Source organism: Pleurodeles waltl, chromosome 5 (genome assembly GCF_031143425.1).
Source record: "Pleurodeles waltl isolate 20211129_DDA chromosome 5, aPleWal1.hap1.20221129, whole genome shotgun sequence".
Taxonomy (NCBI): Eukaryota; Metazoa; Chordata; class Amphibia; order Caudata; family Salamandridae; genus Pleurodeles; species Pleurodeles waltl.
The window spans coordinates 350,615,209-350,642,970 of record NC_090444.1 but is presented as its reverse complement, the minus strand read 5'-3'; the positions used below and the strand labels follow the sequence as shown (position 1 = coordinate 350,642,970).

The 27,762-nt window shown below is 48.9% G+C and overlaps 1 protein-coding gene across 2 annotated transcripts in view; it reads right to left on the bottom strand.

Annotated features, from left to right (window-relative positions):
• KIF16B (kinesin family member 16B) overlaps nt 1-27,762 on the bottom strand; it is a 1,953,564-nt gene that overhangs the window by 1,252,752 nt on the left and 673,050 nt on the right. For both annotated transcript variants that reach the window (XM_069234094.1, XM_069234093.1), the window contains exons 13-14: nt 20,737-20,856; nt 13,288-13,339 (exon numbers count right to left, since the gene is read on the bottom strand). In XM_069234094.1, the coding sequence (XP_069090195.1) occupies nt 13,288-13,339; nt 20,737-20,856 (172 nt within the window). The remainder of the gene's footprint in view (nt 1-13,287; nt 13,340-20,736; nt 20,857-27,762) is intronic.

The window sequence follows — 27,762 nt, the reverse complement described above, 5'->3', positions numbered from 1 at the left end:
CAGTTGGCACTCAGAAAGACGAAATACTTCTTGGGCTACTGAATCCATATCAATCATTCTGCCTCGCAGTTGTTTACCAAAGTCCACAAAGTGTGCTATCTCGGGGTGGTTAGAAAGATATTAAGGCCCTCATCATGACATTGGCGGTAAATCCCACTTACCGCCATGCCGACTGCCGCCAACATACCGCGGCGGATATCTGCTAACCATATTATGACACACACATACCAGTCTGCCAGCCCATACAGCCACACACACAAGTCTGCCAGGCCAAAGGTCAGTGACAAACTGGCGGTATCCGAATCCACCCAGCGGGCCCATACCTCTGTCCCCAGGACATGTCAATCAGCAGTGTGTCAACCACTACAGGGACCCTAGGCCACCCCACAAACACAGGACGATCAGGGACTTGGGGTCAGTGGCAGTGGGCACACAGGACAGAGGCACAGGGCAACATGGAAGCTGGGAGGACTGCTGTGCGACAGGGGGAGGACAGGCCCAGGGTGCTGACCCTCCAGGAGGAACTCACTGCGATCCTGGGAGCATACCAACATTCCCAGGGTATGCTGGGCCAGATCATGGACAAGATGCAGGAGAACATGCGGCTGCAAGAGGGACAGTACCTGGGGATCAGGGAGGACTTGAAGGCCATTAGCACCACTCTGGTCTCCACTGCAGAGGTGCTGGCAGACATGGCCAACAGTATGAGGGAGGACGTGTGGCACACCAGCGGGCCCCTGACACTAGCCAGACTACTGAACAGCTCTCCACCTCTGCTGCTGCTAGTGGCCATGAGGCCCCGCCACAGGACCAACAGGCCACCAGCACCCCTACCCCTTCAGAAGGAGAACCACCCTGCAAACGTTCCCTGCAATCCAGGCAGAAGCCAGAGACTATTGTCAAGACCCCGGCCAGGAAAAAAAGACTGCACTGATTGTCACCCTTGTGTCCCACTCTGTCTACCTGTCCACCTGTCACACATCAAACTGTCAATTATATGTGAAATAACACTCTCTTACCTGTGTCTCATTGGAAGTATTGACGAATACCTGCACTTCTGTTGTCCTCATCCTCTGTCTCATCTTCACTGTCCCCAGGGTCCACTGCTGCCACATGGCCATCTCCAGCATCCTCCTCCTGCAGAAAAGGCACATGGCATCACAAGGCAAGGTTGTGCAACATACAGCATGCCACGATAATCTGGCAGATATTCTTGGGTGAGTAGCACAGGGATCCACTTGTTAGATGGAGGCACTGAAACCTGGCCTTCAGGAGGCAGAATGTCCTTTCTATAATCCTTCTTGTTCGCCCATATGTCTCATTGTAACGTTCCTCTGCAATTGTCCTGCATTCCTCACAGGGGTCAGTAGCCATGAGATGTTGGGGTAACCAGAGTCACCTGCAAATATCGAGGGACAACTGTTAGCCACACACTCACCCTTGGGGACCACAACATACCCATACACCAACCTCCACTGGGTGGGAACCAAGGCTCACCTATTAGTCACACCCCGTGCCTCTGGAGTTGGGCCATCACATTTGGGATTCTGCTATTCCTCAGGATAAAGGCATCATGCACAGACCCAGGATACTTTGCATTGACGTGAGAGATGTACTGGTCCGCCAGGCACACCATCTGGACATTCATGGAGTGAAAACTCTTTCAATTTCCGAACAACTGTTCATTTTGACGGGGGGGGCTGAGGGGTTGGGGACAAATGCAATATGTGTTCCATCTATTGCTCCAATGATGTAGGGGATATGTCCCATTGCATAGAAGTCAGCTTTCACTGTGGCCAAATCCTCCACCTGGGGGAAAACGATGTAGCTGCACATGTGTTTAATCAGGGCACACAACACTATGGTCAGCACTATTGAGAACATTGGCTGTGACATTCCTGCGGCCAAGCCCACTGTCACTTGGAAAGAACCTGTTGCCAGGAAATGGAGCACTGATAGGACCTGCACAAGAGGGGGGGTGATCCGGGTGGGCTGACAGATAGCAGATATTAGGCCAGGCTCCAATTGGGCACACAGCTCAGTGATTGTGGCCCTGTCAAGTCTATAGGTGGGATAATGTGCCTGTCCTCCATTGTTGCCAAGTCCACCAGGGGTCTGTACACGGGGGATGTCTCCATCTCCTATTCATCCGCAGCGGTTTCAATCTATGGGGAAAAGAGTAAGCAGCTGGTCATTATCTGTACATTCTAACCACTAGAGTTCAATGCATATTGTGATTATAACATTATTTTGGTGTGATATGTCCCAAATGAGAATTTGTGTACTGTGATACAGTTAGGATCCATGGCCTGTAACCCCCCCTTAAATGGCTTCTGCCTGTCCTGTATGGAGGGACAGGTGGAAATGAGGTAATTCCGCTGAGTTTGTGCGCTGTTGCGGGAGGCAGTTGAGAACCGCCGTGCCAACTGCTCATTGGCCCTATGGGGTACAGTGGACAATGGTGATGTACGCCGGCGGTGACGGTACGCACCGCTGCGGACGTGACCGCCATTTTCTATCTGTTCACTCACTTACTACCCGACCTTCAACAGGAGAGGACCTACACTGCATGTGCTGCTGTGACCTGTGTCTGGAACCAACCATTGCTCGTATCACTGGGGAAAGGGCCCTTGCCTACTCCATGGCGGAGTTGGAGTGGCTGGTGGATGGGGTCCTACCCCAGTACCGACTGCTGTATGGGCCTCCAGACCAACAGGTGAGTACACCGTGAGTACGATGCATAGGGCGTGAATGCATGGAGTGCTGTGTGTAAAGGCCTCATGTGGGGGGGTTGGTGGATGGGCCCTGGACAGCGTGCAGAATATATGCTGGGCCATGTCTGTGCTAATGGGGATGAGAAGGGGCATTGTGGGCCATAAATGTAACCGGCAGGACGGTCGGATTAATACCTTTTCCTGTGTCTATTTCCCTGCAGGTCAGTGCCCATCAAAAGAAGGGTATATGACGTGCCATCGCCAAGGATGTGTCGACCCTGGGGGTCTACGGCAGGCGGAGCAGTCCCTGTCGGAAACGGTGGGAGGACATGAGACACTGGGCACGGAAGACAGCGGAGGCCCAGCTGGGGGATGGCCTCCCGTCGAACCCCGAGCCCCCTGATGGGCGAATACTGGCAGTGGCCTATCCAGAGCTAGATGGGCGCTTGGGGGCATCACAGCAGCAACAAGGGGGTGAGTACAGTGCCCTACATTACAAATTACGCCTGGTGGGGTAGTAGCCGGGTGGGGGGGTGGGTCATCTGGGTGCCCCTAGGCCAGGCCTGGCATTGCAGAGTAGGTCCCATGTTGGGCTGGGTTCTGATGTGAAAGTCGTCCAACCAAACTAGTAGGCATCCACTACTGTTGCAGGGGTATGCTACAATTTGCGTTATGTGTCCCAATCCATGGGCTGGTGACTAGCATTGTGACTGGTAGTGCATTGCCAAATGGGTAGGGCTGTTCCCTGTGTGCGAGTGTGTTGTGTATGGCAAATGTGGTGTTGGTGCCGCCACTGACCAAGTGTATCCTTTGTCTCCCCCCCCCCTTTTTGCTTTGTCACCCTGTCCTTATGTGCATTAGCATCATCTGGCGGAGGAGCAGAGGCACCGGCGACAGAGAAAGCTGCATCCCACTGTACCCAGGGGGGCGAATCCACCGACGGTGAGGGCACCAGTGGGACGGAGGGACGGGGGGGGGGCCAGCACGGCGGAGACTGGAGGGGCCAGTTCGGACACGGATAGCTCCTCCAATGTAAGCTCCCTGGTGGTGGCGGACACCTCTGTGCCCACCCCAGCTACATGTACAGCCGCCACCCCGTACAAGCATCGCCATCCCAGCAGCCCCTCGGCGAGTTTCCCGTGCCCGATCACCCAGGAGGGTGGGCATCTCCTTCGCCCCAGGCACCTCAGCCCCTGCCCCAGTTAGCCCTGCTGCCCTGAGTGAGGAGGCTATTGAGCTCCTGCGATCCATCTCTGTTGGGCAGTCAACCATTGTGAATGCCATCCAGGGGCTGGCAGCCCAAATGCAACAGTCCAATGCATTTCTGGAGGGCATTCACACTGGCATGGCGGCTCAACAGAGATCAATCCAGGCTCTGGCCTCCTCTCTGATGGCAGCCATTGTTCTGTTTCCACCCTCCCTCCTCCAACTTCTTCTTCCCAATCCCATTCCCCTCAACCCCAACCTATCCCAAGCACACAGTCAGACGAGCAGGTACCCAGGACAATACACAAGAGTGGACACGGCAAACACAAGCACCACACTTCATCCCACAGGCACTCACAGAAACACCATCCAGAAGCAGACATAACAACATCGACTGCCTCCACTGTGGCCCCCTCCTCCTCCTCGTCCATCTCCCTCCCAGTAGCATCTCCACTCACACCTGCATGCACTACATCCTCCTCCACTACCACCATCACCAGCGCACCTATCAGTACACACCCACTCACTGGCAGTCACCACCCCCACATCCATGCACATGTCCCCTGTGTCCTCTCCCACTGTGTCTGTGCACCCTATTCCCAAAGTACACAAACGCAAGCGCTCAGACACCCAACAGCCATCCACCACACAACAGCATCCAGCCCATGCACCTGCACCCAAACACAGCAGACTGACACCTCCTACCACCACTCCCTCTTCCTCCATTCCCAAACCAGCTCCATCTTCCATCCCAATGTCCCTAAGAAGCTTTTCCTCTCCACCATAGACCTCTTCCCTAGCCTTCCCCCCCCCGTCCCTCACGTCAGGCCATGGTGGTCAAAACCCATCAAGCACCCTAGCTACCCAGTCCAGGGGCACAGTAGTGTCCCCAGCAACTCCAGGTGGAAAAGGACCCCGGCCACCAGCCAGCCAGACGGAAAGGGTGCCTGCCCCAAGTGCTTCAAAGCAGGGCAAGGAGCCAGCCCCAGCTGCAGGAAGGAAGGGCAAGGAGCTAGCCCCAGCTGCAGGAAGGAAGGGCATGGGGCCTGCAGCTGCAGGAAGGAAGGGCATGGGGCCTGCAACAGCAGGCAGTAGAGACAAGGGGCCTGGTGCTGGGACTTAGTCGGAGCCACCACCACCAACGATAGTGGTGCAGCCGACCGAGGCTGCAGGGGATGGGCTGGAGCCTCCCCTCACCACTACCAGGTCCACCAGCAGCACCGCCACCAGCCCCAGTGGGCAGCCATTTGAGGCTGCAGGGGATGGGCTGGAGCCTCACCCCCACCAGCAGCACCACCACCTGCCCCAGTGGGCAGCGTCCGAGGCTGCAGGGGATGGGCTGGAGCCTCCCCCCACCACTACCAGCAGCAGCACCAACACCAGTGGGCAGCCGTCCGAGGCTGCAGGGGATGGGCTGGAGCCTCCCACCACTACCAGCTCCACCAGCAGCACCGCCACCTGCCCCAGTGGGCAACCGTCAGAGGCTGCAGGGGATGGGCTGGAGCGTCCCCCCACCATTACCAGCAGCACCAGTGGGCAGCCGTCTGAGGCTGCAGGGGATGTGCTGGAGCCTCCCTCCACCATTACCAGCTCCACCAGCAGCACCACCACTGAACACCGGCAGTGGGTAGTCCTGCATCCATGGGCTGTTGTGCGGCCTGGCCCCTGCAAATCCTGTGGGTATGACACCCTTGCACCAAGATCTGCATCACAGGGCACAATACTACCTCCGGAACCATTGGAGAAGCCATCCACTCATCCCATCCTCCCCAGGATGAAGCTCCCTGGGCACGATGCCCCCTCCAGAACCAGTGGAGAAGCCATCCACTAACCCCATCCTCCACAGGATGAAGATCTCAGGGCACAATGCCCCCTCCAGGACCAGTGGAGAAGCCATCCACTAACCCCATCCTCCACAGGATGAAGATCTAAGGGCACGATGCCCGCTTTAGAGCATGTGGGCAAGTCATCCACTTGAGAGACTGTGGCCTTGCACTCCCCAGGACAGATCACAGGGTATGTTGCCCCTCCAGAGCATGTGGGCAAGTCACCCACTTGAGAGACGGTGGCGATGCACTCCCCAGGACAGAGTGATGGGCATGTTGCCCCCTCCTGGACCAGTGGCATTGTACCATCTTCTGGCTGAGGTGCCCCTGCCGTGTTCTCTCTGTGTTGTTGCAGGAGTGAGGTGGAGCCTTGGACTTTGTGATGTGGCCCTGTGGCCCACGAACATTGAGGACTGGGCAGTGTCCCTTGATTTGTAAATATGTATATACTTTTTGATTTGAATACACATTTTACTGCTCTATTTATCTTATTACACTCTTTTTATTCTTTTGAAGTTGTCCTTGCATTATTCCCGAGGGGTACGGGGTCAGTATGTTATGTTACTGCATCTGCCTGTGTGTATGGTGTCGTGGGTGGGGGTGTTGCGTGTGCGTGTCACTCTTTTTCCTCCTTCCCCCTGTGTGCTAGGCGGCAGTACTCACCGTCGTCATCTTCGCCATTGCTGGTGTTCGTAGTGGAGCAGCAGGTAGAAGAGCATGGGGAAGACATGTAACTCGGGCTCCATGGTGGCGTGGTTGTTCCCTGAGTATCAAGAGGTGAGTCATTTCCCTTCTGTGCAGTGTTTCAGCCAGGCTTTTGATGTCGTTGGCACTGCCCTGGAAAAGGTGGCGGTTTCCTGTCTCATAATACAGTGGGCGGAACATTGTCTTCTGCCTGGCTGCAGGCGGTTACCGCCATGGTGACTGTTGATTCCGCCCTGGCGGTCGGTGTGTTAATGTGGCCGTCTGTCTGAGCTGTTTCTGCCGTGGTCATAATTTCGCATTTATTACTGCCGGCCTTTTGGAGGTATTACCGCCATTTTATCACAGACCACTGAGGTCATAATGAGGGCCTAAGTCTTAATAGTGTCTTTAGCCTGGTTAGCAGCTGAAGAGTGGAGGGTGCCACAATCACCAGGCACTGGAAATGAAACCTCGTTCTAAGGGGTGGATCAGGCAGTGGTGGCGCTAGCTAGAGAGGGAATCTGTGGTAGGTGTACCATGCAGGGTGAGAAAAGACTACTCAAATATTACTCACATACACTGAGTGGAAGACAGCTGAAACTACCTCAGCCTAGAACCAACTCAATAGACTTCCCACTGTCCACCAGATTATTCAAGTTGGCAAACTGTTTGCAAAACTGGTGAACACTTACAAACGTGTGTTTTAGGTGCCCATTAATATTGACAGATGTCCCCACTCGGAAACACCTACAATTCCACCCCAATGGCAAATGTGCTCATACAAAAATGTCACTATACTGGTAGAATTTCAGTACAAGTAAATACCATTTCCAAAAGCAACCAGGAACAGGATTTTGCCCTCACAAATTATACGTGGTTATTTGGGTGTGTTACATCATTGAAAATTGGGATACAGTTATTTATTGTAGGAAAGAGTTTGAAAAATCTTAATAATTACATTACATGTTTTTTGTTAATGACTGGCCAAAGAAATGACATTCAGCTGCTGATTTGTGATTATGTGCAATGAAATGTATGCTTACATAATGTCTTTTATATTTTTAAGGATGTCATAACAAAACTTGTAAGAAAAATAGCTGATTTTTCATCTCAAATGTCTATAATTCCGTTATGGCTAATAAATACTAGCCACAAGAATAATAACAGTAATAATATGTATTGTTGCTACTATATTCGTTCTTGCTATTTGTGATATTCTTATTAGTGCATCGTAATATTATTTTAAAAATGAGATAGGAACAAAGCACAACAAGCAAAATCTAATGTATGAAATGGCAAATCCGTTCTAGATGTAAGTGGTAATTAAAGGTAACAGAAACAACCACTTTAAAAAGCAATAAACAGGATCTAGGCATCCGAAATAGGGCAAATACTTTAGAAATTATCACATCATACAATTTTAGCTGTAATTTTTGGGGCAAGCTGACTCTACGTTATTAAACCATAATAGAGCTCACTGTTGTTATGTTGTGGGAGAAACCAGTGGCGGAGGGGAACCCTCTGGTGTTATCCGGTGGTCTCCCCTATTGTTTGGATCCATAGCAGGTACGCTACTGTAGGAGCGAGTGAATAAAAGGGGCAGGAGGCTTGGCGCCAAAGGCCAGTCACTGACCAAAAACGTGTATCGTCTGATGTATTGTACCGAGTGGCCCCAGTCCATATCACCAGGTGAAAAGATAACAAACTGGCGACCAGGAATTGAAACAGCCTGCGTGCGCCTTGTCTGGCACTCTTATCTGCTCACCCACCTTCACTACACTGCCATCGCAGAGCACCATGTGGTCCGCCCGCCCCTCGCTGGGGTGCTGTGATTGTGGCTGGGCCAGAGGCACACTGCGGGACGTGACGGCACAACTCGGCCCAACAACAGGACCGTTTCCTGGCACCGCATGCGCCCATCACCAGCAGCATGCTGCACAGAAAGCAGACGGCTCGACGGAGGCCCCGCTCACTGCTTGCCTCGTGCTGACGCAGCATAGGAGGACACCTCACCTTGCCCAGGCCGGCACACCCAAAGACTTGTGGCCCAACCTGCTGGGCAAGTGCCTCCATGATCAGCGCCATCCAAGAACAATCAGTCCAAGTCAGACTGATTAACACACAACCAGAAATAAGAAGGACAGTAGTCACATGCCTCTACATACCTCAGGCACTAGGCACAAGTCTCCTCCGTCACACATAAACCAGAAAGTGCAGGACCCGGAAAGTCCATACGAGGGGCCCAGCATAGCGCTCCAAGGCCACACAGACACTGAATCACAGCCCAGCATCAGGCACCAGAATCATGCACTGCCCCCACGGGGACACCAACCAATGTCCAAGGAGAGTGGCAAGTACATGAGTACACAGTTCCTGACACCAGACATACACGTCACCTACACAGAATGTCCACCATACCAGCGATGGAGCCATTTGTGGATGGACCTCCATCTATACATGCGGCTAGCTGGAAGGAATGGGTCGACAGGCTGGAGACGTATTTCGCAGCTGTTACCCTAGACAATGACCGCCGTTGCCCCATGCTGCTACATCTAGGTGGTGCAACAATTCCCCAAATCAGCATACAGATAGTGGAAGAGGGCCCGCCATTCAAGTATCAGACTATGAAAAGAGCTCTCACTGCCCATTTTGAGCTTCTGGCAAATCTAGATTACGAGTGATTCTTTCTTCTGCAAGCTAGACAACTTCCTGAAGAATCGGTGGACACTTTCAATGCCCGACTCAGAGAACTAGCAAGCATCTGCACGTTACATGAGCCCAGGGATGAAGTGAGAGCACAGTTCATTCAAGGCTGCTACTCAGTGAAACAGAGAGAGAGCATACTGCAAATCCCAGGAATGCCCGGGACAGACATGCTCACAATGGGATGATCGAAGAAACTGTCCAGAGTTCGGGCAGCACATATGGAGGCCGCTTTACAGGGACAAGTGAAGATGGAACCGGTGAACGCTGTGAGTCCCACATCCTTGGAAAGAATGAAATCGCGACCTAAGCCAACCACCGAAAGCAGAGAATGCTACATGTGCAGAGGGTCATACCCCACCAAGTTGTCCAGCCCAAGGAAAACAATGCACGAACTGCAACAAGTTGAATGACCCACTTTGCCAAAGTTTGTCGCTCTGCTGTGGCCACAAAACTTACCAAAGCAAAGACTATGCAGGTCGCACAAACACTGGCACACCTAGAAAGTGTTAGGTACATTGATGATGACAACACAGAAGGTGTTGTCCACACAATCCAGCCGGGGAAGGCACCAGGAAGCAAATTCTGAAATGCCACATCCTTGTAGCCAGACAGCCAGTAGAGGCCCTGATTGTCAAGGGGCGTCCATCAACCGTATGGCACAGTCGGTCCTGCAGACATTGTGAATTCCAATACTCAGGTATTCGCCTTTGGTTCTCCCACACCACTCTCAATGGCCGGAGTCTTTGTGGCAAACATCACTCACGAGGCTCAGACGGTCCGTGCCCAAATCTACATCATGAAAACCAGCTCTGGCATGCTGGTATGCTGCAGAACAGCAGAGAGACTGAATATGGTATCCTTTGCGCTCAGCATACATCAGGAGAGCACTGAAGGACTAGTGACTGAGTACTCTCCGCTATTCCAAGGCATCGAGTGCAAAAGAGGGAAACAAATACATCCTCATGTTGATGGATTTATCCACCTAGTTGCCCTGAAGCATCGCCGGGTAGCTTTTCACTTGCGTCCAAAGGTGGCGGAAGAACTTCGAAAGATGGAACTTGCAGATACCACAGAAAGAGTAGAATTTCCAACGCTACGGGTTTCACCAATTGTTATCACTCGTAAACCCAAGGAACCAGGGGAGGTGCAAATCTGTGTTGACATAAGACTGCCCAACCAGGCCATAAGCAGAGAGCGCCACCTAACGCCAGCTCGGTGGTTCTCAAAGATGGACATGCAAGCTGGCTATCATGAACTTCTACTAGCTACAGAAATCGAGAGCAATCACAACGTTCTCCACACATGTTGGGCTCTGATGGTACAAACGTCTCCGCTTCGGAGTGTCCAGTGCGGCGGAAGTATTCCAGGATACCATCAGGGGATTGCTGGCGGGGCTAGAAGGGGTAATAAATGTCAGTGATGACACATGCCCCCACCATCGAGGAACACATGACTCGACTTCAGGCCACCTTCAAACAGTTGCACGATCATGGGCTCACATTACAGCGGGAGAAATGTGCCTTCCTGCAAAAAGACATCGCCTTCTTCGGATACCACTTCTCCGACAAAGGTGTGAGGCCCGATCGAGAAAAGGTTTGAGACATTCAAATAGCCCAGCACCCACCTCAGTCACAGGAATTCGCAGTTTTCTTAGGCATGGTGACATACTGTGGGAGGTTTATACAGAATCTAGCATCCCTCACGGGCCCCCTCCGGGAGCTAACAAAGGCAAATGCTCCATGGGAATGGGGCCCCACTCAAGAAGAGGCATTTCCGGCTACCAAACGTGCCCAGATGTCAATACCACCTTGGTGTATTTTGACCCCTCAAAGGAAGCCGACCTATCAGTCGATGCCAGACCCACGGGGATAGGTGCCATCCTATCCCAACGAGGGTAGAATGGAGAGTGGGCCCTGGTAGCCTACACCAGCAGAGTTCAATTGAAATCAAACAAAGATATCCCCACATTGAAAAGGAAGCCACATCGGTCCATTAGGGCTGCCGCCATTTTCACTTATATCTGTATGGCAAACCTTTCATTGTGCATACTGATCATAAATCCCTGATTTTACTATTCAACGGCTCGGCCTCCAAGCCACCTCAGAGGATCGAGAAGTGGATTCTTCAATTGCAAGAGTACCAATTCACAGTTGACTATCGACCGAGAACTCACAATCCTGCCGATGATCTCTCCCAGCATGCAAGGCTGGCCATGGCAAGGGAGACAGCCAAGGCGGGTGATGTAGAAGAGTAGGTCCGGCTGGTGGTGGAACGGTCCCAGCCGCTGCCGTAGCGTTGCAGGGAGTCAGGACCAGAAGATGGCACCTTCTGATGCCCAACCTGTCAAGACAAACCGAGCAGGCAAGTCACACGCTGTCAGCCTTACCATGTCCAGCAGGAGCTATCCATGCCATCAGAAGGGTGCCTGTTGCGAAGCCTGAGACAGGTGATACCCCTGTCCCTCCCTCCGGCAACAAATCGTTGATCTTGCTCATGGAGCACATCAGGGGGGTGGTCAAGACCAAAGCAAGACTTTGGTGCAAGGTGTGGTTCCCGGGTTTGGATCAACAGGTGGAGCGAGTGGTGCAACACTGCCATCTATGCCAGGCGGCTGGCCCAAGTGAACCTCCTGCACTGATTATCACAGAACTGATCCCCTCGATTCCCTGGCACCAAGCGAGTGCAGACCTGGGGTCCCTGCCAGATAGGCGACACATATCAGTGGTAATCGATGGCTTTTCTAAATACCCAGAGGTAGAGATCATGAACACTACCACAGCCAACCAGATCATCCTACGATTTGAGAAGGTCATGGCGACACATGGCCTCATTCGAGAAATACGACAGATAATAGGCCACCATTTTTGAGTCAACAGTTTGCTGCGTACCTGGCCTCCCAGGGCATCCATCACCGAAAGATTACGCCAAATGGCAAGGCTGAACGGTTTATGCTTACCCTAAATAAAGCCCTCAGGATTGCAGTGGCCAAGAAACAAAACATAGACTATGCTCTATATGCTTTCTTAATAGAATATCAACTCACACCCCATACACCACCACCCAAATACCAACCAGCACTGTGCATGAATTGCCTGCTCGGGGACACCATTCCACCATGTAAAGCTCCACAGTCTTGGGGAAAAGGGCAGACGAGAGGCTACGTCAGCGTGTCACTCACAACAAGCTAAATGCCCAAACCAAACATTTGAAGGCAGGGGAACTGGTTTTGGTAAAGAATCTGCACCCAGGAGGGAAGTTCAAGCTCCATTTTGAACCAAGGCCCTGGACTAGCCAGAGGGTACGTGGTACCATGGTGACTGCAAGCCGCAGAGAGGAGTCCATAACCGGAAACAAATCCTTCTTCAAACGATACCGGTCGGATGGCTGGGAACCTGGAGTCCCAGAGGAACAGGAGCCTGACAGCCCGGGGAGAAATGATAGACTGGAAGAAGGTAGAGTCACTAGCAGGAGCCCGAGAGCGACGTGCAGAGTGGCACGCAAGAAAGATAAGTGTCCCGAACTGAAGTTCAACCCCTGGCATCTGGCCCATGAAACATAGTTCGAGTTGTTTCATATTAACCTTTTTGTAGGTATCAGTGGAATGCATTGTTGTGGGAGAGACCACCGGCAGTGGGGAAATCCTCTGGTATTATATGGTGGTCTTCCCTATTATTTAGATCCACCAGTGGTACGCTCCTGACATAGGAGCAAGTGAATAAAAGGGGCTGGAGGCTTGGCGCCAAAGGCCACTCATTTATCAAAAACGTGTAATGTCTGATCTATTGTACTGAGTGGCCCCAGTCCATATGACCACCTGAAAACATAACGGTGAGGTATAATGAATTTTGCTTTTAACAGCTCGCTCAGAAGACGTGCAGGCACAAAATAATTAATTGGGTTGGAAAGTGGCACAGATCCACAAAATGATGTCAGCACTTGTAGCATGGCAGACTAGAGAACAAACAGAAAAGAAATCACAGAATGCCAGTGGTATTCTGTCCAATAAACCCCTAAGGAGCCCCCGCCCACCACATATCCAAAGCTAGACAGTTGTTTAAGCAACTGGAGAGAGTCTTGATTACTAGTTATTGAAAATTAAACAAACGAGAAGGATGAAGGGTTTGAGTACTACTTGGAAATGGCAAACTTACCAATATCTTGCTCTGTTGCAGCATCTTCTCTGCCAACGTACGTCCGACCCTCCTATACAGATGTAAAAAAACAGTTTAATGTTTTTCAGATTAAGTGTTTAAAACAAATTACAAAATTGAACATACGCAATTGGGATTTAAATGATTTAAAACAATCTGGTTACTTGTAAATGGACTTCACAAAGTATAAATAACATGTTAATTCTAGATGTTAGGCACAAAATATTTGGAAGTTATGTTAAATAGTGCACATTGGTTTTAACTATATGGAAAGTTTTAACTCAAATGAGCAGTCAAAAAATAAAATAGGCACTTTCCAAATAGTTTCAAATTTTAAATTATTGTTTGACTTATTTGTGAAAAAAGGATCACAAGTGACAAGTATCGGTATTAAAGCTGGCAAGGGGGGCATGGTTTCGGCAGACAGGATTACAGATGCATTTTGACTGAGCTCTGCTGCTCATCTCCACCTATCTGACCGTTATCCTGCTGAAAGCCTGCCATTACCAAACAATATGCCATTTTCCATCTTCTCTGACTTTCCTGCTGTTGCTGCGAGGCACCGCCACCTTGTAAGGTGACAGGGATGGCATGCAACAGCAGCCATTTATTGCGGACTAGCGACTGGGCCTACGGCCTATGGAACGCAGGTTTCCGAGTGGCGCTCCTCAAGATGCTGTGGGGGAACCTCACCCTGACGTCCCAATGCTGTGACATGACAATCTGGAAAAGAGGTGAAGCATCAGTGTCCCTAGTTCGGGCAAGGACCGAATGCATTGGTGAGGCCCGACACACATGCAGTGCTGCTGGGGCTAGACTTACCAATGGAGCAAGCCACTCACCTCAAGGGAATCCCTCCCTCTCCTGACTTGTACTCGGGACTCCCCCCTGATGTATGGGTGGCCGCGAGAAAGAAGGAGTGTGGGACTGCCTCTCTGCTAGCCCCATTCTGCCCTGCTACTTGCCCTGATTAACTGAGATGACTCTGGGACTCCTTCGGCCATGCAGATTTCCAGGGAAGACATTAAATCCACCAAAAATTATGCTGCCGCTGCCTCACCCTGCTCGTTACTCATAACACTGCTGCCTACATGAATGTGACACATTTTCCTTTGGGTATGCTGTCTGAGGAGCAGCAGCAGTGATTTACAGGGGTGTTTTGCCGTCTCAGATACTGCCTTCCGATGCTTTGATGGGACACGCTGAATGAACAGAAACTTCATGGGTGGGAGCCCCACTAGCAGGACAGGTACGCTGTTTGGAAGGGCTTCTAAACCATCAATATTTAAGCGCTACTTCTAGAGAATAGTATACGCTTGCAGTGACATGGGACACGTGCAGATCTTTTAGCACAACATATGCCCAGCGGACCAGGGATTACCGCAGTGGGGATTGTAAACATTGTTCGCATTGGCACTACACCGGATCTCCCTGAGATATCGTGCTGCATGTCTTTATCGGTTATAGTGCACTACTGACACACTGTGCTTTTACACTATAGTCTACAACTGGAGACTTAACTAGTGATTAAGCCGCAGGCTGACGCCTGTGTGAACCGCTCTATAAATTCTGCCATTGCAATATCTGCTCCTTTCTGAACAGAATAAATTTGCCAGATCATCCCCTGGAATGGTGGGGCTGCTCGTGCTGCCGCCCCTCTGTAGCTCATACGACGCTTGTAAGCAGGCCCCACACAGGAAGACTGCATTAATCTCCTGCACATTGTGCTCTCCAGCTGCAGCCCTGCCGGTGTCAAACTTAGAGAAAACGCCTGTGCAAACTGCTCTCTGATGTTTGCTGCTTCCGCCCCGCCCCTGCCTAAACGACTGACACCTGCTGGTGTACCACTGGACTTGCGGGGCTGCTCGTGCTGCTGTGCCTGGCAACCTGCTCGATGCTGGCAAGCAGGCCCTGTACGAGATCAATGTCTTCTTCACGCGTTGGCTTCTGTAGCCATACATCATGGGTTGCTGACTTACTGGCACGTAAGCTGTGACCTTGAAGCCCTCTGCAGTCCCTGAGCAGATACTCAGCAGCTCTGAGCCCTTGAAAACTCCTGCACCTCCGGCATCGCTTGGCGACAAACTGGACTCCGTCTTGGCAGCTGTTGAACAGATCGAAACGTCCGTGGTGAACACTTGTGCATCTTTGGAAAGTAAATTAGACTATGTGAAAACGGATGTTATGATGTTGCACACGGATCACTGCAAGTTGGTGAATAATGTCCAATCCACTGAACAAGTCCCCACTGACGTCCAACTGAGGACTCGAGAGCTAGAGTCACCGATGCGCACACTAGCAGAACACGCGGACATCCTAGAACACCGAGCTGAGGTCGCGGAGGGCAGTGCATGGAGGAACAATGTATGGGTGGTTGGCCTACCAGAAGCGATGGAAGGGTCGGATGCCACTGCTGATGTGGAATGTTGGCTAATAGACTTGCTGCCTCTGAAAATATTTTTGCAGTTCTTTTCAGTGGCACCGCTTCACAACATAGAGGACGCCTCCTGCCTCCAGTCCTAGGCGGTTTCTGTTGTGTCTGGTTCACTATTATGACAGAGACTCTATTCTACTCGAAGCACTGAAACTTTGAGAGATGACGGTTGACAATGCACGTCATGTTCTTCCTAGATTAATCTGTTACAGGGCAGAAACAGAGAAACTTGTTTCCGGCAATCATGTGCCACCTAAAGGAACTTGATGTCCTTTATTCCCTCCTCCCCCCGGCAAGGCTGCATGTTGTCTTGAACGGCACAACACACTTCTTCAACTCCCCTGAAGATACCTGGGACTGGTTGGAGTCTGCAGGACTACTGTCTGCCAGTCCATCCACACAAATCAACACACTATCCCACGGAACGACTGCACCTCGCTGAGGCAGGCATCAATCTCACCCGCACCACCTATCACAATCAAATAACACACTAGACCTGGAACAAGTCATAAGGGAGAAGCGCGAGGCGCTGCAGATTGCTACCATACCACACAAAAAAGGTTTGGAGCCTGAAGACGACTTAGCCAAATCCATTAGTGACAATGGCTCCTCAGCCATGCGGCCCTCCATGACGGACTCGGCAGCTCCCCATCTGACGTGACACAGCAGACCACTGAAGACATTATTTGATAACTGTACTGTATAATCAGCAATGCTCAAAATACTGCGCTGCAGTTGACTGCTTCACTGCAGTCTTTATCATTGGTCCTCCTAAGCATTCGTCTTTTGCAGCTGTTCTTAGTAATTTACTGTGGACATTTCCTCAACAGATGCGGCTGAACTCAGAGAGCACTTTTCTACCTTGTGACATTTCATAGCTTCAGGATGGGCTAATTGCAAAGGCGATTGCACCTTCATCCTTAATTCTGAGAGGCACTCCCTCAATGACAGCCAAGACCTCCCCCACTAGTGCCCCAACTTGTTAGCTCATGCTGGCCTTTGTTGTTTGGCTGTTTGGGTGGAAACATGTTGTCCTTCCACTCTACTGGTATCTATAATTTTATGTTCATGTTTTGGTTTTTACTTTTATTTCAAGAATATGTGGGGCCCGCCTCTCTATCTCACACCTTCCCTTTACTGATGCCCCGTAAGCATGCTCACAGTGGCATGCGTGCAATACTCAACAATTGGACACTCTTACCTTTTATACATGACCCATTTTAACATACTTAACTGGAACGTGCAAGGAATGCACACACCCTTGGGTCGCTACTCAATCTATTCATATCTGAAACACAGCTCCACCCACATTGTGCTGTTACGAGAGACATGTAACACAATCAGAGACGGTTAAACTACAGAGGCGTTGGCAAGGATATGTTTTCCACTAATTTCTCCTCCTACGCCAGAGGTATATTGCTTTGGGTAGAACCTGGCACCCCCTTTGAGGGGTAACAGACTATTTTGGATGCAGAAAACCGTTATGTGATTGTAAGGCGCCTCGACGGCCGTACAATCCTCTTCACTCTGTTTAAGCCTCCAACACAGAACATGTCTTATTCCTTCATACACAGTCAGCTACATTGTCCAATGGAGTGTATTACCCTGGCTCATATGGGGAGGCTTTAACTGTATTCTTAACACTTCCGCTAACACGGACACGTACTTTTAGATCATGAAAGTTAAGTGGTACACAGTCCCAACAATACATAGCAACTAGCGATTGCATGGCACAAACATGTCACATTGTTGAAAAGCTTGCACACACACCGCAACTGACAAACCTGGCTGGCTATTAGAATGGCTTATTCGAAAGGACCAACTTAGACACCACATAACGGCAATCCAGTCTGCCACAAACACGCTCCTTTACACCAAGCAAGCCATTCATGAGGAGCTAACACATCACTATACAGATTTATACCAAGCAGACTCTGACACATGCCAGAATGGTGTTGACTCCTTTTTCTCCACACTGCCGATATCACGCATCACCTCAGACCAGTGAGCAGAACTAGATAGCCTTATCACATTACATGAAATTTAAGGCGCAATCAGAGCACTGGCCACAGGCAAGACCCCAGGACCAGACAGCCTGCCTGCAGAGATTTATAAAGCGTATTCGTCCCTCGCCCCACCTGCTAAGAATGTATGAAACAGCCCCTTCCACAAACGGTCTTTCTACCTCCCAGAGGGAAGCAACCCTTACCTCTCCTCCTAGACCCACCTGCTAACAATGTATGAAACAGCCCCTTCCACAAACGGTCTTTCTAACTCCCAGAGGGAAGCAACCCTTACCTCTCCTCCTAGACCGTACTAGGACCCCATCTTGTTAGGATCATACAGACTACTGGCCCTGCTCAATACGTACGATAAGATATTAGCCAAAATCCTCCCAGATCGCCTGGCCCCCTTCGTCCCAGCCCTGGTCTACTCGAGCGTTCCTGCCCACAACACCTCTCTGAACCTGTGCTGTTTCTTCAGAGTTATGATTTACTCTCAGCAGACCTGGTCACGTGCCAGATGCATGGTCTTAGACCTGGAAAAAGCCTTTGATTAATTGGAATTGGATTATTTCTTTACCACACTCGCTTGTTATGGAATTGGTCAACATTTCCTCCGACTAGTGAAATCGTTACATACCCATCGTTTGATCAGGGTCAAAATGGTCTCCCTTATCTCCAACCCAATTGCCATACACAGGGGCACACAACAGGGCTGCCCACTTTCCCCCTTACTCTTCTCTCTGGCAATTGAGCCACTGGCAATTGCGATGCGAGGCTGTGGCGGATCCTGGGGCATACCGTTAGGGGATGGGACTCACATACTATCACTATACGCTGACGACTTATTGCTTTACTTTAAAGAAACACACCATCCCTGTTACTAGAACTTTTACTCTAAAAAACTTTGCATCTCTCTCTGGGCTAAGGGTCAACTGGGCAAAATCCTGCTTGTTCCCTTTCCTGTCTGACATCTCTAACTCACATTTTATTCTTTATGACACACAGATGGACTGGCAATCTCACACCTTTCAATACCTTGGCTTGCAATTAATCACTCTTTGACGGATCTCTTTGGTGGTACCATCACCCGCACTGTTACATCCTTAGGATCCCAAAAGTCTTTCTGGTGTTCACTACCTATATCTGTTGTGGGACCGGCTGTGCTTCTAAAAATAGTGGTTTTACCCCACCTTTTATACTGCTTCACCAATCATGCCTGTTTATATCCCAGCTTCGTTCTTTTGCTCCTTTGACAGGTGCGGGAATTCATTTGGCATAAGTCCAGAGGCAGGGTGGCATTGGTGAAGCTATGCATGTCTATAGACCATGACAGACTCACTGTGCCACACTTCAAACAGTATTACCTTGCCTCCCAAATCCAATGGGTTGCCAAATGGTTGTCAGGATTGCACCTGACAAACACAGCCACAATCCTATCTGTCTGGAGCTTACCCACTATCCTTCACTTGTTCCATCTTTGTACCCAAGCACAGCCACCCAATTCCGTGCTACTGGGAGTGGCTTTTCGCTGATACCGCAGGTTTCTCCACCTCACCAAGTCCATAACCCCTTATGCACCAGCACTAACACTGCTTGAAACGTCCAGGAGTGGCAGATTCACATCTAACCTGGTGACATGCTGCCAGACTACACACTCTAGGTGACCTGTACTGGGACAGTGTCCTGTTACCCTATGAGACGTTGATGGAGGAAGATAGCATGCCCCAGGCCAATTCCTGTTATTTAACACACTGACTGCTGTCTTGGGGAACAGGTGGGGCACCACGACACATGAACACCCGAACCACCTCATGGTCCAGTTCCTAAACGTGATGGGGATAGGCAGATGCCTAATACAGTGGTCTGCTGACTTGTCAAGGATCCACACCCCCCTGCAACTCAATACTTTACATCAATGCTGAGAAATTGACTTGATGCACCCTTGCATGGATAAGCAACGGGCTGCCTTATTGAAAGGCCCAAGATATGTGCCACGCATTGCCCATTTTAAGCTCATTCAACTCTAGATTATACATAGGGTTTACCTCAGAGAACATAAATCGCTACTACCATAGGACAGGTGTCGCTTGTCCTTGATCTAGTCTAAAAGATGCTGAGCTGCTAAATATGATATGAGCATCATCTTTCACTTATCTGTGTGTACAGAACCCCTGGATCTACACAAATGGGAAATATGCCTTCTGGGACTATAGCACAGGCATAAGAATCACGTAACTCGCCTGAACCCCAAACACTGGCAGCATCAGTGCACTTGCTGTCCAACTGGGCACAGACGAAACGTTATGCTTTGCAAAGGGAGGACAATCTTGGTCTGAGGCAGTACCCTCATTGCTGCATACTGGGATTCCATTCTATTCAAGCATTATTCTCATTAGGGGCATGACTAAGACACCTACCACCACAGTTTGTTCACAGCCTGATACAAATGGACACAAGAATTCCTTCCAAGTGCACGCTCCTTTAAGATCCTGAATACATGCAAAGATTGGCTGAGGGTTGTGAACTCCTGTTTTATATACTTTATGTGGGAGAGGAGGTGAGGTATATTGTTGCATGGTTTATTGTTTTATTATTCTTGTTGTGTTTACAGTTTACTCATATTTTATTCAAAATGAAACTGTTGCTACCATTAACAGAGACGGACTCCTTAGACCCCTCCTTTTTTTAACGCGGCTCAATATGTAGTCCTCCAATCATCCTTTGGTATAACACTATGTTGATGTGCATGCCACACCTCTGGACTGTCATTTAGCCTCTTCTATAATTTAAGCAGGCCCCTTAAAGGCTTGTTTTCAATTTTGCCCAATGACATTATTGTGACATGCATATATGAGAACATGTCCTAAAGAATATGTGACAACACACCTTTAACTGCATGCTGATCAATTAGTAATCTGCATTATCTTTGTATTGTGTAATAAAAAATTCAATAAACAGGTTCAAACAAAACAAATTCAGTGTTAAAACCGTCAATTCCCATTGTTTTACCTTTAGATGATACAATATAATGCCAGTGCTGAGAAGATCATCATCGATGCCAATTAGATGTGGCAATTCAGAATCCAAAACAACACCAATTCCTTCCTTCCTTAATGCTAAGGTTTGTTCCTGCAATGACAAAATAAAAATATATATATTTTTGTACACAAATCTTCAATGTTAATGTAATACAGCTAACAACTTCGTTAACATTCACACTCACAGTTTTCACTTCATGTTCCTAATCTATTTTTATTTAAAGTTACAAAACAACTTCAGATGTATACATATTTTCCTGATTTCATGATCAAAACAGGTGAGGTGTAGACTAGACTATTGGTTCTGAGTTCATAATACAGGAAAACAGAAAAGAAAATCTATAAAAAAAAATAGTAAAGAAACAGCGATGTACTGCAAAACACAATTGGAGGATTAGGACAGCAGATCTTTAATATGTTTTTGAGAACTTCCACATAGCTTTTTTGTGACCCAACTCTGATTTTGGAATGCAACTGGAGATTTTGCGACACTGCAAAATCTACAGACGCAAAACCACCTACCTAATGAATATTTTTTAGGCAGATCATGATTTGGTGGAAATCCTCTCTTTTTAGGTCAAGCCCAGGCAGCGGACATGCGCTGTCAGCAAGACCTGCTGTATTCAGTCAAAGGACTTTTATCTTGCCTGCTGCTTACCACAGGGTGACTGCAGTGGCGCTCTTCTTTGCTACCTTCTAACTGGTTCCCCCAGCCGATACCTCAATTCCGCTCTTGGCTGAGGAGCACAGGCCAAGTACAGTCTCCTTATGCCTTGACTGTTTTTCTGCTCTTTTTTGTAATTGTTTCCTGCCTTGGCTCGTGTTCACGTAATCGTCAGTAAGTACTCATGTTCATGTGCGGTTCATTTTCAGTGTTTGCCGTTCACTTGTTTTAATGGTTATTATCTGATGCATTGTGCTGCCTCTACAGGCCCCTTCCCGCCCCTGGTGACAGAGCATAATCTCATTGAGACTCCCAGCCTCGATTACAATGACTACAGGGCCACAAATAGAAACTCGACTGACGTGTTACATTCTTCATCTGAAATGTAAGCTGCTTGGGTCATGCCCACCTTTAATTGAGCTATGCCCGAGCCGCAGGAGAAGAATATCATCTCACACAAGAATGACAAGCAGATGCCATGCCTGCCACGAGGAATGTTGTGAGTTTTTTTCTCTCACTCCGTAGCTGCATACGGAGAGGAAGCTGGACTCCGCTTGCTGCTTTCGTGTTTTTTTTCTGATTCAGAAAGAGTCTGAAATGTTGTCCCCTTTGCCCGCATTCATGCGCTAGTCTGTAACATTTCATTTTTTTGTGGGGATAGCGGCTGGATGAGGGCTTCTGTCTTTTCATCTTCCGCGCTCTCAGGTTGCTGTTGTTTTTTTTTTTCAGTGTTGATTTTAGTTTACCAGGGCGGCGCAGCTTAAAAACAAGGGAAATGGCACCAGAAAAAGAGAAAGATTTGAAGGAGTTCGGGGAGCGCAGTTCAATGAGCAAGGCCTTACTGTCTGTGCATGAGAAGGCATCTCAATCTCTGCACTGTGAGGAGGGAGGGGGAAGTCCAAACGGCAACAAGCAGCTGACCCCTGCTGGCTTTCGAGGACACGGTGGGAGGGGCTTGACAAGATATGACATTTCAATTGTTTTTAGTCTTGCTTGTAAATGTACAAGCAAAACACGTTGGATGCATGCGGGGCGTATTAAGAGTCCTTTCAAAATATTATAGCAAAGATTATTTTATTTTTTAGCAAGCAGCGTGCTTCTGTACAGTCGCAAATATTAGGGGTATGTTTCAGTGGGCACCCTTCACAGTTGCCACTTACTCATTTAAATAAGGAAATAGTATGCCAAACTATTCACCATTTTTAAACCTTTGCCTGTTTGAGTTGCTTCTCCCACACTTTTATTTTGTTTTAGCATCTCTTATGACATTGCAGTGGAGCTGCCTAAAGGAAATAGTGATGTTTGGCTTCGAGTAGCCTTTTTATCACTGTTTTACTTGCCTACCCTTTGTGGTGCAAAATGCACAGGTGCATGTTGCAGAGAAGATGGGCACATTCTTTAAAGTGTACAGCCCTTTTGCTGTTTCTTAGTCACTACCACCCTACACTATTCTCATGCACAACCAGATGCTTTGAAATTTAAATAAGGCCTTTGAACTTGGACATGTTATCGGCTGGTGAGAGTCCATGCGTCATGTGTGACAGTTTCACCCAGTCTCCTCAGCAGCACATTTCACGCAAGGGCTCTAAATCCGTTACTCCTAGTTACAAAACTACAACTTTAAGAATTTGCAGTTGTTTAAAAAGAACACCAAGTAACTGACAAGTCATTGGTCCACTTGGCAGTTTGTTCTCAGCTACTCAATTAGCCCTTTTTTCAAGCCATTTTTGAGACTGCCACTCACAGTTACCAGAGACTGAAAGTTCAGATGGAACATGCAGCATTTATTTTAGAGACAACCAGGCTGTAAGGCTCCGAGTCCGAGGGGGCAATAAATTCTGATGTGTTGTAAATCCCGGCACTGCACATTTCGGAATTCCGAATTTTGTGTAATTCCTGCATCTCCTGCAATTTCCCTCCTGGAACGATGCAGGTGAATCGTGCTGATATTTACAAGGAAATTGCTTGATAAATACCAATACATGCAGACTTTGGTGCACAAGAACCCAAGTCAGCTTGCTATTCACCACTGTCAACTCGAAATAGCCGGCATTTACTTGGCCCAGTAAGTAATACCTCAGCCCAGTGTGTCGGTGTTTGAGCAGGGGTGTAGAATTCCTGTAGCCCAATGCCAGGACATACTGTTAGGGGTCAGTGACAACAAGGTTTCATATTTATTTTGTTCTTTGGGCAGGTGGGCCCAATCCCCTGCAGCACAAACCCTTTGGTTGTCAATTTACAGAGAAGGTAACTGTCTGCAGTTGAGGTCACATTTGTGCCCATATGTTAATCTTGTTCGAACCTGTATTTATGGTTCATTAATGCAAAGCCTTTATTGTTCGGGTGAGCTGTAGGAGGCTGGCCTGGCTTGTAGTGGGTACCAGAGGTACTTACACCTTGTGCCAGGTCCAGTTATCCCTTATTAGTGTAGAAGAGGTGTTTCTAGCAGCTTAGGCTGATAGAAGGTAGCTATGGCAAAGCAGCTTAGGCTGAAATAGGAGACATGTAAAGCTCCTACTATACCACTGGTGTCATATGCACACTATCATAAGAAAGCACAATACACAGAAGTACTAAAAATAAAGGTACTTTATATTTATGACAATATGCCAAAAGTATCTCAGGGAGTACCCTCAGTATGAGGATAAGATATATACACAAGATATATGTACACAAACCAAAGTTATGCAGATAATAGCAAAAGGAAGTAATGCAAGCAATGTAAAATTACAGAAGATTGCAATAGGAGCACATAGGTATAGGGGCAACACAAACCATATATTCCAAAAGTGGAATGCGAACCAAGAATGGACCCCAAACCTATGTGAGCTTGTAGAGGGTCGCTGGGACTGTAAGAACACAGTGAGGGTTAGAAAAATAGCCCACCCCAAGACCCTGAAAGGTAGGTGTAAAGTGCACCTACTACCCCCAGAGAGCACAGAAGTCATGATAGGGGGATTCTGCAGGAAGAACAAACACCAGCAATGCAACAACAGTGGATTTCCGGACCTGAGTACCTGTAAGATAAGGGGACCAAGTCCAAGATTCCTGACAGTGTTGAGCGTGGGCAGGAGCCCAGGAAATGCCAGCTGAGGGTGCAAGGAAGCTGCCACCTGTTGGAAGAAGCTTGGAGTTCTGCAAGAAAGAAGAGGACTAGGTACTTCCCCTTTGGAAGATGGATGTCCCACGTTGTGAAGAAGCTTGCAGAGGTGTTCCCACGCAGAATGAACGCAAACAAGCTCTGCTAGCTTCAAGGGTCGCAGTTAGGGTTTTTGGATGCTGCTGTGGCCCAGGAGGGAGCAGGATGTCGCCACTTGGATGAGGAGACAGTGGGGGCGCCCAGCAACGTAGGGAGTCCTCACAGAAGCAGGCAGCGCCCGCAGAAGTACCTGAACAGGCACTTAGAAGAAAAGTGAACCGGAGTCCACCCGAAGTCACAAAAGGGAGTCCCACGACGCCGGAGGACAACTCAGAAGGTTGTGCACTGCAGGTTAGAGTGTCGGGGACCCAGGCTTGGCTGTGCACGAAGGAAATCCTGGAAGAGTGCACAGGAGCCGGAGCAGCTGCAAATCACGCGGTACCCAGCAATGCAGTCTAGCGTGGGGAGGCAAGGACTTACCTCCACCAAACTTGGACTGAAGAGTCACTGGATTGTGGGAGTCGCTTGGACAGAGTTGCTGAGTTCCAGGGACCATGCTCGTCGTGCTGAGAGGGGACCCAGAGGACCGGTGATGCAGTCTTTTGTTGCCTGCGGTTGCAGGGGGAAGATTCCGTCGACCCACAGGAGATTTCTTCAGAGCTCCTGGTGCAGAGAGGAGGCAGGCTACCCCCAGAGCATGCACCACCTGGAAACAGTTGAGAAAGCCGGCAGGATGAAGCGATACAAGGTTGCTAGTAGTCGTATTGCTACTCTGTTGCAGTTTTGCAGGCGTCCTGAGCAGTCATCGGTCGATCCTTTGGTAGAAGGTGAAGAGGGAGATGCAGAGGAACTCTGATGAGCTCTTGCATTCGTTATCTGAAGAATTCCCCAAAGAAGAGACCCTAAATAGCCAGAAAAGGAGGTTTGGCTACCTAGGAAGGAGGATTGGCTACCAAGAGAGGTAAGAGCCTATGAGAAGGAGCCTCTGACGTCACCTGCTGGCACTGGCCACTCAGAGCAGTCCAGTGTGCCACGGACACCTCTGTTTCCAAGATGGCAGAGGTCTGGGACACACTGGAGGAGCTCTGGGCACCTCCCCTGGGAGGTGCAGGTCAGGGGAGTGGTCACTCCCCTTTCCTTTGTCCAGTTTCGTGCCAGAGCAGGGCTGGGGGATCCCTGAACCGGTGTAGACTGGCTTATGCAGATGGTGCCCATCAAAGCATTTCCAGAGGCTGGGGGAGGCTACTCCTCCCCAGCCTTCACACCTATTTCCATAGGGAGAGGGTATTACACCCTCTCTCAGAGGAAATCCTTTGTTCTGCCTTCTTGGGCCAGGACTGCCTGGACCCCAGGAGGGCAGAAACCTGGCTGAGGGGTTGGCAGCAGCAGCAGCTGCAGTGGCGACCCCGGAAAGGCAGTACCCGGGTTCTGTGCTAGAGACCCCGGGGATCATGGAATTGTCCCCCCCAATGCCAGAATGGCATTGGGGTGACAATTCCATGATCTTAGACATGTTACATGGCCATGTTTGGAGTTACCATTGTGACGCTGTACATAGGTAGTGACCTATGTACAGTGCAAGCGTGTAATGGTGTCCCCGCACTCACAAAGTCCCCACAAGTCACGAATTTCCCTGAACGATGTGGGGGCACCTTGGCTAGTGCCAGGGTGCCCTCACACTAAGTAACTTTGCACCCAACCTTCACCAGGTGAAGGTTAGACATATAGGTGAATTATAAGTTACTTACGTGCAGTGGTAAATGGCTGTGAAATAACGTGGACGTTATTTCACTCAGGCTGCACTGGCAGGCCAGTGTAAGAATTGTCAGAGCTCCCTATGGGTGGCAAAAGAAATGCTGCAGCCCATAAGGATCTCCTGGAACCCCAATACCCTGGGTACCTCAGTGCCATATACTAGGGAATTATATGGGTGTACCAGTATGCCAATGTGAATTGGTGAATTTAGTAACTAGCCTGTTAGTGACAAATTTGGAAAGCAGAGAGAGCATAACCATTGATGTTCTGGTTAGCAGAGCCTCAGTGAGACAGTTAGGCATCACACAGGGAACACATACAGGGCACATACTTATGAGCACTGGGGCCCTGCCTGGCAGGGTCCCAGTGACACAGACTAAAACAACATATATACAGTGAAATATGGGGGTAACATGCCAGGCAAGATGGTACTTTCCTACATGAGCTCTCTAAATAACAGGTGTAAGGTCACACTGCACTAATGACAGTAGTTTCAGAAAAAAAAGGGTCTACATATTTGGGAAGGTTTAACAATATGAGCCTACATATAATGCCCCCAGAATGCTCTCTGATTATATGAAAATGTTTTAGAAGCTTCTAAGCAAGATTGATCATTGTTTGCTTTCAAAATAAAATGTTCGGAAAAAATGCAAGCCGGAAAAAAACATTTTGCTAAATTACTGTGAAATTTTAAGTACTATTTCCTTGAAGCATCATTTACTAAAATGTGTTGATGCATGCTAGTATTACCCAAAAATATTCATACTGGAAAAATCATAGTTACCAGTTTCATCAAGATGATAGGAAACATGAATATAAACAAGCACTGGCAGAGCAAACCGATCTGACATTGTCAGTCTTTTCGTTTTGTCAATGCGTGGCTTGTTTTGACATGGCTTTTGTAATACTTTATTGTTGTAGAAGCTGGCAGGTCCTCACCATTGCAAAAACATAGGTAAAAGCAAAAAAATTATTTTGTTCTCAAAAAGCACACATTGACATAGTAGTTCCTGGCACTGTACTTTGTGTGCCAATATGCCCCTTATGGAAGAGCAGAATGCTATCACTCACACTACAGCAAGCCGACAGATGGAGAAATAGGATTTTTATAAAAACAAAATGTCTTGGTTAACACCAGACCTAATTAGGGGCCCAATTCTTAAATAAAGGCACAAAAGTGCACCCATGGTATGTATGTCTTTGAATGAGTGGCTTTTGTGAGTTCACAAGAATTTGCATAAGTAGACCAGGAAATCATACTCCTAGAAATTATTTGTGAAATGTATCTTAGCACAAGCCAATATGCATGTGTAGAATTGCTCATGGGAAATTCTATTGAGCGGTTGGTTACAAGTTCACTTTCCCTCCAACGCCTTTTTTCCCCAACCCTGGACAAACAACTTCTGCTCTTGTCAGAGGTATATTTCCAAACTTTCTCA